General features: G+C 45.4%; 4 protein-coding genes across 4 annotated transcripts; 3 read left to right on the forward strand and 1 right to left on the reverse strand.

The window, feature by feature from the left end:
• Positions 1-304: 304 nt before the first annotated feature.
• PADG_05634 (tRNA pseudouridine(55) synthase) lies at positions 305-1,663 on the forward strand (the record flags this gene model as incomplete). Its single annotated transcript, XM_010762524.1, has 2 exons — positions 305-377; positions 465-1,663. The coding sequence occupies 2 exons, from the start codon at positions 305-307 to the stop codon at positions 1,661-1,663; spliced, it is 1,272 nt and encodes a 423-aa protein (XP_010760826.1).
• A 1,780-nt stretch (positions 1,664-3,443) lies between these two features.
• Positions 3,444-7,344, reverse strand: PADG_05635 (uncharacterized protein; the record flags this gene model as incomplete). The annotated part of the gene is made up of 3 exons (XM_010762525.1): positions 3,444-6,778; positions 6,859-7,046; positions 7,271-7,344. The coding sequence occupies 3 exons, from the start codon at positions 7,342-7,344 to the stop codon at positions 3,444-3,446; spliced, it is 3,597 nt and encodes a 1,198-aa protein (XP_010760827.1).
• A 4,134-nt stretch (positions 7,345-11,478) lies between these two features.
• PADG_11954 (uncharacterized protein) lies at positions 11,479-11,937 on the forward strand (the record flags this gene model as incomplete). The annotated part of the gene is made up of 2 exons (XM_010762868.1): positions 11,479-11,571; positions 11,749-11,937. The coding sequence occupies 2 exons, from the start codon at positions 11,479-11,481 to the stop codon at positions 11,935-11,937; spliced, it is 282 nt and encodes a 93-aa protein (XP_010761170.1).
• A 381-nt stretch (positions 11,938-12,318) lies between these two features.
• PADG_05636 (uncharacterized protein) lies at positions 12,319-13,113 on the forward strand (the record flags this gene model as incomplete). Its single annotated transcript, XM_010762777.1, has 3 exons — positions 12,319-12,761; positions 12,851-12,950; positions 13,066-13,113. 3 exons carry the CDS (start codon positions 12,319-12,321, stop codon positions 13,111-13,113), a joined length of 591 nt encoding a protein of 196 aa, XP_010761079.1.
• Between the last annotated feature and the right edge of the window lie 210 nt (positions 13,114-13,323).

The raw sequence follows: 13,323 nt of genomic DNA on the forward strand, positions 1-13,323 counted from the left end.
ACACATGGAGTAAATTGGTGGTGATGGGCGTACTTTACCGTATTTTGGCGTACAGCCCTACTCTCTTTTCTCTTCAAAGAATCAAAAGCTTCAAAGTCCGCAACAATCACTCTACAGTGCAATTCACCAGCACGCGCAATTGATGTATATTTCTAGAAATTCTACGTACCTCTGAACGATGGACGGCTGTTTAGTATAGCAATTCCTTCCACCCTACAATCTGCGACACCCCTCATCGTCACAATCTCCCTCTTGCCGATTCCATCCAATTTCCGCTCCGCCCGACACAAATCCTTCAGCGCCCATGCACTTCCGCTTCCGCACCAGAGATTTCCCAGTCATAATGTCTCATGCCCGCAACCTGGAAGGCGTCTTTGGTTTGTTTATTACTCCCCGTTCTTGACCCCAAGAAAAGTCACATCTAAACTAACTCATCCTTTTTTTACAAAATTAAAAAAATTCAGCCGTCCACAAACCCGCCGGTATAACCTCAGCAGAAGTGCTCCGTGACCTTCAGAAGCACTTCACCCCCTCCCGCTTCTTCCAACCATGGGTTGACACAGAGCGTATTCGGCGGCGCGCTGAGAGCAAACACCAATCGCGCAGACGGCGCAACAAGCGTCTTCAAGTGAAACTCGGACATGGGGGCACCCTCGACCCCATGGCGACAGGCGTGCTGATAACTGGCATTGGCAAAAGCACAAAGGAGTTGAATAACTTTCTTGCCTGCACCAAATCATATGACGCCGTGGTATTATTTGGCGCCGCGACGGATTCGTACGATTGTATCGGGAAGGTGGTGAGTAGGGCACCGTACGAGCATATCACGCGAGAGAGGGTGGAGGAAGCGCTAGCAGCGTTTAGGGGGAAGATTATGCAGCGCCCTTCAATATTTTCGGCGCTGAGGGTGCAAGGGAAAAGACTGTATGAGTATGCAAGGGAGGGGATTGAGCCGCCTGTGGAGATTTTGAAGAGGCCAGTGGAAGTGATGAATTTGGAAATTGTGGAATGGTATGAGGGGGGTACGCATGATTATGTCTTCCCAATGGAAGAGGTGAACAGTACGGAAAAGGCTATAGCGAAGAAGATGGTGTCTAAGGACGCTCTGCCATCTACGATTCCGAAAAAACAGCACCGAGATAACTCCAGGGAGCCCGAAGAAGCACATGGTGTGAAGAGAAAGCTATCCCCATCTCCAGCCTCCGCCACTTTCCCAAAACGCCAAAATCCTGCCACTGACACCCTTATCTCTACAACGGCCACCACCGGTCCTGGTCCCCTCACAAATACTTCTGACGGCTCTCCCACCGCTGATGTCACGACAACTACTAACACATCCACCTCCTCAAAACCACACCCGTCACCGCCCGCCGTAAAACTTACGATGACCGTCTCATCCGGCTTCTACGTTCGTTCCCTAGCCCACGACCTTGGCCTCGCACTTGACAGCAATGCAATATTGTCATCACTTGTCCGCACGCGCCAGGCTGACTTTACGCTGGAGCCTGACAAAGTGCTGGAGTATCGCGATTTGGAAGCGGGAGAAGAGGTGTGGGGGCCCAAATTGCAGAAGTTTTTGGACGAGTGGGAAGAGAGGAAGGGGAGGGTGGAGGCTGAGGGAGTCGTTGAGGCTGTGAGTGAGGGTGAGGATGAAGGATTGTGAGATGAAGAGGCGAGAGTGGCCAGGGTTGGGGCCAATTGATTGAGTTATCTGGGGTTTGATTTTCCGGGTGTCCTTACTTTTCCGCTCCTTGTTGCGTTGGGCTGGGTCGGTTCAGTTTTCATCTGTCTATACCTGCGCATGTTTATTTTGCATTTAATACATTGTAATCTACATCAAAATATCTCCAAATCGCCAACAATATACCATGCTGTTTGCTTACCCTATATTATTCAATGAACACTTGCATGTTATAGGATAGAAAATGGAATCGATTAGGGCCTTGGGAATAGGACGATTTGATATTCACACAGAACTACAACATAAATCCTACAACTTTATAGAATTAGATGATACGGGATATCCTTAAAATTCTAAAGCGATCCGTATTAAAAAAAAAATATGAAGACTCGAAACAACACTGTTGGCTAGCCAGACGTTGCTCAGTAATTCTATAATATTTCCGGGTGTAGCAGAAACCGCCAGGACGAGTTGGAAATTGAGAAGAAAGGTGTTTCGAAAGTAAGAGAAGAATAGAATAGATGCGGCAAGTGTTCAAGATATGCGCCTCAAACACTAAATGAAAACAGGAGGACTAAAGTTATAAAAGGTGTATATAAATGGGAAAAACTAAAATAAAATAAACAATAAAAAATAAAAAATAAAAAATAGGGGGGATATATAGTGGTGGAAATAGAAGACGAAATAGAGAAGGGGAAGAAAAAGGTATCGAAACCGACAAGAGACACTTAGAAAACAAATTGGTCGAGGGATAACAGCAAAATAAGGCACAAAGGGAAAAGACAAGTAAGAAATAAAGTGGCAATAGTATAGGAAATCAACCTAGAAAAACTCCCAACAATAAGTTAGAAGGGAATCAGAAGATGAAATAAAGGAAGAAACAAAAGAAAAGAAAGTAAATAACTACTTGTTTTACGAAAACAAGAAATATGGGGAACACCAAACAAAGCCCAGTAAATAGGAAAATAGGTTCAGGAACAAAAGCCTTTAAAAATTACTAAAAGGGGTTTTCAGGCCAGAAGCAAGTGGCCAATAATGAGTGTGGACGGATATTTGGGGGAATAAAAGCAAGAAGGAAAAACTGGCAGAGGCAGCGGTTTAGACGTGTATTGAGGGGGTAGATTGCGTATGTGAGAAGTGAAAAGGATGGGAAAAGAGGAAAAGAAGAAAAGAGGGTGACTAGTAGTGCGTATCGGCCCCGCCAAAACAAATTCCACTGTCGACGATATATATGAAGTATGAAGTATCTTTCATTACCCGCTCAAAGGGACCCAAGAAAGTACCAGAAGCCCCTTGTTCCCCAGCATCTTTTCCATACCCTCCCCACCTTGAAGATATCTTCATCGTCACATGTACCTAGCCAGCGACGTCTTCTGGTGGAGATGTCCATTTTAAGGACTGTCAAAAATGTAAACAAGTTTCGATCAATCCAAGAACGAGAGACGAACATCTCCGAAGATCGTCATCGACAATCGAAAGAGGCATAGCTGGTCAGCCGGCGGGAAAGTCCAGTTTCTCGATTTGATATCGATGGCGGGCACAAAATAGCGTAGCACTGGGGTCAACCAGCAGGGGAGGGAGGTATGTGAGGGGCGGATAATTTTTTTTTTTGAAAAAAGTCAAAATGAGATATATCATAATATCATAAAAATCGTGAAATATATGATAAGGGGAGATATAAAATCCTGGGTTGAGGTATAATAAAAATTAACCGTAGTTACATAGTACCGATCCCTTCCTAAGTGATTAGGCAACCATCCTTCTATGATTCCTGCTGAGGAAAGACTAGGTGATAAGACCGGTGAGCCTCCAAAAGAATCTGAAGGATAGCATTTTGTCCCTGCCTCGACTCGCACGCACATTGCAACGTGCTACCATCTAGGAAATCCAGCACAATGCTATTAGGAAGCTCCTGTCTATCTTGATCGGGCAAAAACGGCGTCCGGAATTCAGAGAGGTGATACCGCTTAACAATGTTTCGCGCAATGCCATCGATGGTCCCAGGAGTCAGAATGAGATAACCCAGGTCATCTATGCGCATGAATCTTCGCTTCCAGAGGAGAGTGTCTGGGAATTGCACGTTAACTTCTCCAATATCAATCACTTGCGGAGGCTCTGTGGTTGCATCTTCGTCGTTTAGAGAGGCCAACTGGGAATCCTCTTCTTTCAAGGTTGGACTGAGGGCGTTTATTATACCTCGTCGTGAATTGGAGGTGATTGATGACATACGGCGGATAATGCGTGATTTCCTGGACGTCTTCTTTTCCTCTTTTGCCTCATCGACACGGTCAAGAGGGCCATGAGGAGAATCGGCGGAAGGATGTGGATTGTGTCCTTCATGCTTCGATCGAGATGATACGGAAAGCCTGCTTGATATAGAATCCGAGCGGGGAACACCAGTAGCTGTGGAAGCTCGACCCGATCCGATGCTTGATGAATTAGAGAGCCTCCGTTTTTCTGGACGTGAGATGGTTGAAGTAGAGAGACGACGTGGTGTTTCGGGAACATCACTCTCAACAATAAGAGGGCTGCGCTGGAGGTTTAGGACATTGGGTTCCGACGGGTTCACGAGAGATTCACTTGAAGGTGCAGTTGGATCCCGGATTATGCGAGCAGTCACAGATACCGAAGTAGACTTTCCTCTGTAGGTTGACAAGCTATCAACCCGTATTGGGGGATTGGGGGAACGGGAACGTTCCTTGGGAGACGTAGGGGATGGAGTGTATGAGGGAGAGTTGCTTCTGATCAAGGCTGCAGCAGGTGGTAGGCCCGGTTGGGAGATAGACGTCCGTTTGCGAAATTTTTCAAACGGTGATATTGAGGGATCAGTTGGTGGAAGGGGAGGCTTCGGCGCCAAAGAAGGTTGATGACCTTCGCGGCTGGTGAACATTTCCAGCGCCTTGATTCGTTTTGAGATCCCCGAGGAAACATTTACCTTTTTTGCGACAAGGACAGGAACCGCCTTCTGATTTTCATAATAAGAGCCGGATGCAGATCTGCCAATGGGAAGGGCTTGCACGTCTGATCCAGAATTTCCTGATTTGGTCGGATTAGAAACAGCTCTGGATCCCCTCCAATCGGCGGGTGAATTCAACTCTCCGTTTTTTACGAAGGTCGGGGTTTTCGGGACCGCTATTGGCTTCGCTTGTTGAACTGTAGCACTTCCCAATTCCTCCATGAAGGAGTCGTCAGACAACAGATGTTCCTCATCCGACTCATCCAGTTGCGTTGCAATATGAATAGGATGAATGACACCTTTGCGCCTGCTCTTTATATCAACGGATGCGGATGCCTCTTGTCCGGATAAAGATTGATAAAATTTTGACATATCATTATCACCAGCGGCAGATATTGATGTTATGGATATATCTTCCTTGGATTTTCGTGGGACAACTGACGCGGTCTGGGTGATAGATTGTAGAGACCCTTGGGATGTGTCTGTCGGCATCATTTCAGATGTTGTAGGCGCGGATTGAGAATCTGGAGATGTGTTGTTTACAGGTGTTGCTAGGACTACCCTTGGGGTGGCCTCCGGCGAGCACATATCAGAAGGAACCTCAACTACGGAGACTTTAAGCCCCCCAGTTGGGGCGTCGGTTGACTCAGCAACATGTTTTATTTCACTCCCGTTATTCGAGGTTTGTATTTGTGTATCACTGGCGGCCCTGGTCTCCACAACTTGTGGATCAGCCTGGTTAGATCTCCAAGCCTCTTCAACTTTGTCTTCCTCCACACCTCCACACTGGTCTGCTACCACAAGTGTTGGAGAATTTCTTTCAGTTGAATCAGACGAAGGAGTGGTCATATGAGGTGCGAATGAGGACGCAGGTTGATCGTTTTGGGGTTTTGTAGCTCCGACATCTACAGCTGAATCGGGGTTTGAAGGATCGGGCGACGGAGGTGTTGGGATCTTCTCGTTGATCAGAATGACAGATGGCGGGTGTTGCTGACGTTGGGACGCTGGGGTGGATTCAGTATGAGAATCGGTATCTGCTTCGATAGAGATAGGTTCAGTCGGTTCTTGGTGGGTAGTTAATTCAGCCTCTACAATATGTATGTTCTCTTTGTTCTCCTCAGCATTGACACTCTTCACTGCTTCCTCTGGCCCATTAATAGGCACATCCTGCTTCTTTTCATTTTGTTCTATACGGTTTTCCATTTGTTTCTTCCGCAATTCCAACGCTCGCATTAACCTCTGCTTTTCAGGGGTCATTGAAAAAGTTATTGGCACGCTCACAACCGATCTCGGGGAACCTAGAGCATTTCTCGACGTAGGGCCAAGGTTGAACGACGGAGGCGGCATCAGTAGTGGTGGCACAGGTGGAACCGCTAATGGGTGAAGTCGTAGAACATGGATGTCCGGCTGGGATTTGGGACGTCCTGCAGAAGGTCCGGTCTTTCGAGTAGACGTCCTAACCCCTGCAGGTAGTGAGGCAACGGGACGAGTGTCGCTCGATCTGCCTATTGATCCCGCCGTTCGTGGTCGTCCACTTGTGTCTATCGAAGGCCGGGGACCTAACTTAACCTTCGGACGACACACACTTATTGAATCCAGATCCCGTAAGTATGGTCTAGTCGACTGCGAAGATTTTCGCGAATCGGGAGGGGAGTACGCTAGCGAGTCAAAGAGGTGCCTTTGCGCAAGGCCATTCGACTGGCTATCACTGCAATTTGGAGGAATAGAAGGCAAGGGTTTATCAGCTCCGGAATCGGACACATTGTCTCGAGAGGGTTGTAAAGAGGTATGAGTTTTAGAAGTATCTGTGGACCCCTGTGCCCTATGATGGTGGCTTGGTACAGCAGTTGCGTCCGATGTCCTACTGAAAACGCTTTCGCGTCGACTTATATTCCCATTGTTGAGATGCGCATATGTTTCTTCCCTGGGGCTGGCACATTCCTCTACATCTTCAGTAATTTCACCCAATTTTTGACGAAGCAGAGAGCTGGACGAGGAGGTCATAGAACCAGATGCGGTATGGAGTAGACAAGCAGAGGAGAGGGCACTCTCTGTCAATTCCGACGAAAGGGCCAGGGAGAAGACGGCATCATTGGGTGTGAACTTGTCCAATATGGACTGGAATTGGACCGTTATTCGTGCTAGAAAATGGCAGTTCAGTTAGTTAATAGCCAATGGAAATTAAATACCAAAATCTAGCTTGAATTGAAGAGATAAGTACCTTGGATCAACCTTGAGATCCCTTCGGGGACATATTTTAATATTATCTTCCTCCGACGATACTGTAGAAACCCGTAAAGGGGGGATATTTCCTCGTAGCCATCGATGGTGATTCTGATCTCAGCCACTCCTCCCGTCCCTCGAGCCAGGAGGGCGACTGTATCCCGGGTGATATATTTGAGCAGAAACCTTATAAAGAGAAAAGGCGAAGGAGGAACGGGTACATAGTCAGCGCAATACAAACTCTCAACACACAGCGCTCAACACAAAGGGGTTTGCAGCAACATGAGGTTGTTGAATCCATCTCGAAGGAGGCATTGCCATGGGCAAAAACGAGCGGGCAACAGAATAGAAGCAGCATCCAAAGGCCAGCAACAAAACAGTTAGGCAAAGGCAATTGGAATGAAACTCACCATCCTCCAGCTTCAGCAAGTGAAGCCTGGTAGGACTCAATGACGGCGGGATCATCTAACCCATTGAGAGACATGGCTGGAGCTGCATTGGAAAGGACGAAGCCCTAGAGAGGCAACGCGAAAAGTAATACGGGGCCCAACAGCAGCAGAGAGCGCGAAGGGTGTTTGCGTCTGGGGATGGGGAGGAGAGAAGACGAGGAGTTTGCGAGGTTGAGCGTTATTTTGGAGAAAACTAGCGTAAGAGCTTACGCTAACCACAACCGTAGCACAAACCCTTGGAAGCACGACAAGACAAAAGGGGGGAGGGCAGCCAAAAAAAAAAAAAAAAAAAAAAAAAAAAAAAAAAAAAGTGAACAAAAAATTAAAGGTGGAAAAGAGGGACTTGGAACAAAATTCTGGAGGAGCCAGGCAAGAAGATCAGAGACATTTAGCTCTGGGTGTGTTATTTTAGAGATATTTTCATTATGCTTTGCTCAGTAGTGGAGACGTTGAGATTGGGAGATCCGGGCGGACAAATCAAAGGCTGTCCTTGGCGGCAGATATGCTATTTTCAGGGGTCAACAAAGGAAGCTCAAGTATTTGCACACCAGGAATACCCCACAGAGGAGTCCTTTTATATATTAAGATCCATATATAGATATATATATGCTTATCCAATTACTATCCAGGTTCTGGTTCTCCTGCCCAAGCCAACAATTCCAGCTTATTCATTTCTTGGAAATTCATAGCCGCTAACTCATTAGCTCGAGGACATCGACATACATCGGCATCAACGTCAATATACTACCAATGTGTTAGAATAGTTTAGCTTCAAATTAATTGCTGACATCTCTCCTATTCCTCGGTTGTGGCACTTTTGCTGCCGCTCAACTACTATTCACTGTTTGGTGCCTTGTCCCAGGTCCAAAAGAGAGGGAGAAAGGCGACCAATCCACCGGCTGTTGTTGTGACATTAGTTATCCGACCACGTCGATTTAGCGGGTGGCGACAAAACCTCCACACCAGAAATCGCTTAACCATGTCTCTTGCCGCAGGAGAGATCAAAACTTTCTTTAACATCCAGCGATCCTATATACTGTCCACCAACGCGGAGGCCCCAGCTTCGATATAACTATATGTATGTATGTATGTATGTATGTATGTATGTATGTATGTATGTACAATGTATATTGACTACGACTTTTTCCGAAATACTTCCATCACAAGGGCGCTTTCTATTGGCGTTGAAGATCTGCATTTTACTACGTTAATTCCGCCCGAATCAATGCACTTGTAGGTTCTTACCAGCCTGTTAAAATCCATCATTCCTAGGCCTATCTACTTCAATGACACATGCGACGGGAAAATCGCTCTTAGTTTTGCACATCTGCACTTATGCGCTTCACAATTTGGAATGGAGTGCTTGAGGTTCCAGGGATAATAAAACCAGCCAAATCTTTGGCCTGGTCCTCGGAGGCCGTTTAGGCACACCAGGATGTCTCATGTGTGTTGATCTAAATGCTAACCAACCCGGATCCTGGTCCCACCCATGTGAAATTATATCTTTAGCTTTCGCTTTCTTCGGCTTTCTTTTTCCGGTTTGCTGCCAAGCAACCAATCGTTTCGTTGCCGATCCGATATGCCATGTGGGGGGTGTTTTTGTTCAATGTTCGCACTCGTAGCAGTGGAAGATCATCACGGCGCAGAGAGAGAGAGAAAATGTATGTATATATGACCGATAGCTAACCCCTCGACAACAAGAAAATCGCAGCGACACCCTCTTCACGAAAAGTTGCAGAACTCGAAATAAAGTCACTGGGAGTTGTGTTGGGAAAAGCCGCCCCCTCCATGCCTTGTGACAACCCTCCCCCTACCGACTGTGGTAACTCCTCCACCTCTCAGGCATAGTTTGTTAAAACTATGACGGATAGTATTTTTCATTTTATTTGGCCCCACACGCCTGCCCTCTGCTGAAGGAGGGATGATAATAATGACAATATTAGTACTGATATCGATTCATTAAATGAAAAACTAAAAAGTCTTAGGTAACTAAGTCGCACTGAGTGTTGTCGTGAGTTTCATGCTGAACATTCATTCCTCAATGCATTCAATCAAACTGGCTAGGTCCGGAAATCACAACAAACTCCTTCTCTGTGGGCATTATACACTACCAGAAAGATGTGTCAGACATCTGCTTTCGGATGCACCTCATGATGTTGGACCTGAAGGCCTGGCGCAAACATATGCCGGAATGTGAACTGTGCTGTGATACATCTTTCCACACATCTGTGATGCAATTTATATGTATGCGAAGAGATAGTTCGTGTGGGTGAGTGGGTGAGGGGGGTTGTTGGAAATCGGGAATTGGGTGCTTGTGCGTCCATTCCCCCAACATACCTGGGCGCAGATCTGAAAAATTTCTTGAAATATTTACATTAGCACCATGCAAACGTGTAGTTCAGATATATACCCGACGAGGCGATAATAACGGCGTGTGACACTCAAAAGCTTAGCAACCCAGATGGTGACGCACCCCGGCGACCTCCTGGATGGAACAGCTAATTCTTCGTGAACAGTGTCTGTTGGTTGAGTTAAATTATACAACTGCTGCATATCTTTCGCTGTTTTCCTTTTTTTTTTTTAAAAAAAAAAAAAAACAAAGGAGGGGGAGGGGGGGAGTCAATATCCTCTTTATTCGCGGTTTCCATGTCCTTTTTCCTTGACGTCCTTATCCAATCCTGTCACTATCTAATCTTTGCGACTGCTTGACAAGTCGACCAAAGAACACACCTGTAGATGAAGTCTGCTTGTGCCTTATATCGCTAATGCAATGCTGTATGAGATGATATCAAAAATTCTCAGAAACAATCATTTCTGAACGTTATACATACATATCCTGGAGCAGTACTGATACGGTATGTTTGAAAGCGCGATCCATCAAAAGATGTTCCCTGCTTTCATAGCCCAGCCACAAGGCCCATTGGTAAAAGACCCCCGATCAGGCGGACAATAAGTTGCAATCCATTTCCTCTATCGCTTCCTACCTAACTAACCATGCTAACAGGGTGGTTTTCTATCCGGTTGTTCGTTCAGGACATGAAAATGTACAACCACGAGCGGCAGGAATGAAATTTCAATCCCAGAAATAAGTTCTTTCGCAGGATAGGCGAATGCGGGAAAATTGAAAACTGTTATGGTAATTGTGATAAGGAGTAGGACACCACAGATGATATCTGCTGATACTCCCGATGTGATCCTCACTCTTTTCAACATGTCGAGTGTAAGATGAAAAAAAAAAAAAAAAACTCAATTGCTCCTCTTTCTTGAGGGAGCGACGCAGAAAACCAAACCCCACCCAAGTTCTCTCAGAAATTGGAGATTGGAATATTCCCAGCTGTCGAACCTCACTTCAGAGTGGCCATGATGAATCACAGGTTATGAAGTTGGTAGGAGCTAAAAATTCGATTATCTTCAAATCCAGCTAACACCTCGTCTTTCCTTCAGAAGTCTTGCTCTCCGGGTATTATGGATGTTAATGATGAACTCCCACTCATCAGGCATTAAATCTCTACATACCCTCTACACACGCGTCAACATTATACCATATAATAGGCACAAAATAAGGACTTTTGCAGGCTGCACAATATTGCAGCTGTGAAAAATCTGTACCTTTATTAATATCGCTGAATAAAAGAATTTCTTCGCCGTATCGACCTGAAATAAGAGTGGAGCTGTTCAAGGGGTTTCTGCGGGGGCAGTTTCTTCAAATGACTGTGAGTAAAGGACAGCCGCTAGTTTAACTTTTAAATACTCGGTTCCTCTTCAAGTTTCATAAGAGTTCAGCACTGTAAACAGGTTTCCGCGGAGTGAATCGTAACTCTTTAAGGTTATTTAAGGTTTGACCCGGCCCGTCCCACACATGAACCACTCGAAACCGAGATTCCAAATCCGAGGATAGTTTGATATCATTTTAGTGTATATGCAGCTCTTTATACGTTGATGTTAATCCCTGGGAAGGTGTTTCCGGCCTTGACGAACATTGGGGGCTCTGGAATTTTCAAGTCCCTTCTAAATACCTAGTTATAATACGACGGCTGCTCTTGGTAGCCGTCAAGGTCATGATGAGAATTCTATGTGAGTTGTCAGCGGGCATCGTTCTTTAATGTTTGCACTATTGCGTTGCAAAATACAGTAAACTCTCACTACAATGAACTTTTAACCTCTATAAAATGCACAAAAATTCGTTAAATCTCTCTATACAACGAATATTCATTGGATTTTCTTTCGTTAAACCGAGTCAAAATGCTATGCAGAACCTTAATGTCAGTCAATCAAAAGATAGCTCTACGCACTCATTATTTGCAAAATCTAGCCCTCAGCAATAAGACCTTAAGACATTGGTAGAAGCTATATAATCAAAAGATCACCCTATCCTCCTTTGCTGAGACCCTTTCTTTATTTTATGATCATCTTGTTCAGACAGTCACTGTTCTTCGAAGCAGAAGCGCTACCAACAGTATATCATTGCACAATTAGACTCTGATGACGGGAGTGATGAGGATGAGGATATGAATATAGAAACCCTTCCACGGATTACGGCTTCGGAGACTTTGAATTTGGTAAAATGGCTTCGTTTGTATGAAGAGCAGCAGGATCAAGAGAGATCAGAGTCTAATTCAACAGCTTAATTACTATGAGAGAAGGTTAGGAGCACGGAAACTTGAAAATCAGGCAGCAGCAGGATATTTGGGCGTACTTTGAACACTCAACCTCTATATAGCGAATTCCTCTATGTAACGAATTGAATCGGTCGTTGCAAACTCCTCCGGCTGCTTTCTCGTTGATCGTTCTTCTCGGGCCGAAGCTCATGTGATATGCCGAATGAATTCACATGATCAACGTCAGATCGAACTGATAAGACAAAATAACTTCAAGGTTCAATCACAGGAACTTGGACCTACCAATTATGCTCACTATGATATCCAGCTCATTTTATTTCTCACTAAAAGAACTAACCTAAATTCCACGCTCCCTCCCACTCCAGACCTCAAATTCAAAATCTCAAAGCCATGCCGCCTTCTCTTCCCCCAATCTCCACACTCCCCTCCCTGCCCGAAACTACCCAAACTCAAGTCCTCGACACCCTCTTTGAGTCCTCCAAAGACTTACATACTATTGCCCTCCCCCTCCTTGCCCATCAAACTTTCTCTTCTTACCCTTCTCTCATCAATGCAGTGGGCGCTCGCATGACGGCTCTCTCCGCAGCAAATTCTTCCCAAGACAGAAAGATTTTGCATGGGATTCTAGGCGCGCATCCTCGTCTTGGGGAGAAAAAGCAGGCAAGCCTTAGTGAGTTGAGTAGGCAAGAACAGGCGGGGTTAAATGCCGGAGCGGGGGAAGAAGGAAAAAAGGCGCAGGATGAGAATGTGAGGAAGAAGGCAGAGGAAGAGGCAGCGGAATTGAAGAGGTTGAATGATGAATATGAGGAGAAATTTACCGGATTGAGATACGTGTATGTGATATTGTTTCAAGGGATAAATTACCTTTTATATATACTTCGTCCTTTCATCACATATGGCAGTGCTAAAACAGTTCGTACAGGGTGTTTGTAAACGGACGTCGGAGAGAGGTCATAATACAGGACATTCGTCGGCGTATCGACAGGGGAGATATAGAGAAGGAAAAAGAGGAGATTATACAAGTAAGTCTCGGTCTTTCGCTGTCTCTTTGCTTCCATATCCCATTTCTATTGAGATCCGACAGTGACAGTGGGTGTGAGATACTTACGCCTTGTGCTTTTTCGGTGAACAACCTAGGCAATGTGTGATATCGCAATTGATCGGGCACAGATGCTCCAAAGCTGATTTCAAGTCAGTGTACAAAGCTACCCACCACGAGTTGTTTCACAACAGTTTAGTGTAAGGATTTCCTATGTGAATATACCTAGGAAGCGTTGTGTCTGAATAGATCTCTTAAGTGACTTAATAATGATACAATGGCCAAGAATAAATAGATAAGTGCAAAACTATCCTTGATTCATAGTCTCCATGATAACAGTCGGACATCCTGAATAA

The sequence above is a fragment of the Paracoccidioides brasiliensis genome (assembly GCF_000150735.1).
Source record: "Paracoccidioides brasiliensis Pb18 unplaced genomic scaffold supercont2.6, whole genome shotgun sequence".
Lineage (NCBI taxonomy): Eukaryota > Fungi > Ascomycota > Eurotiomycetes > Onygenales > Ajellomycetaceae > Paracoccidioides > Paracoccidioides brasiliensis.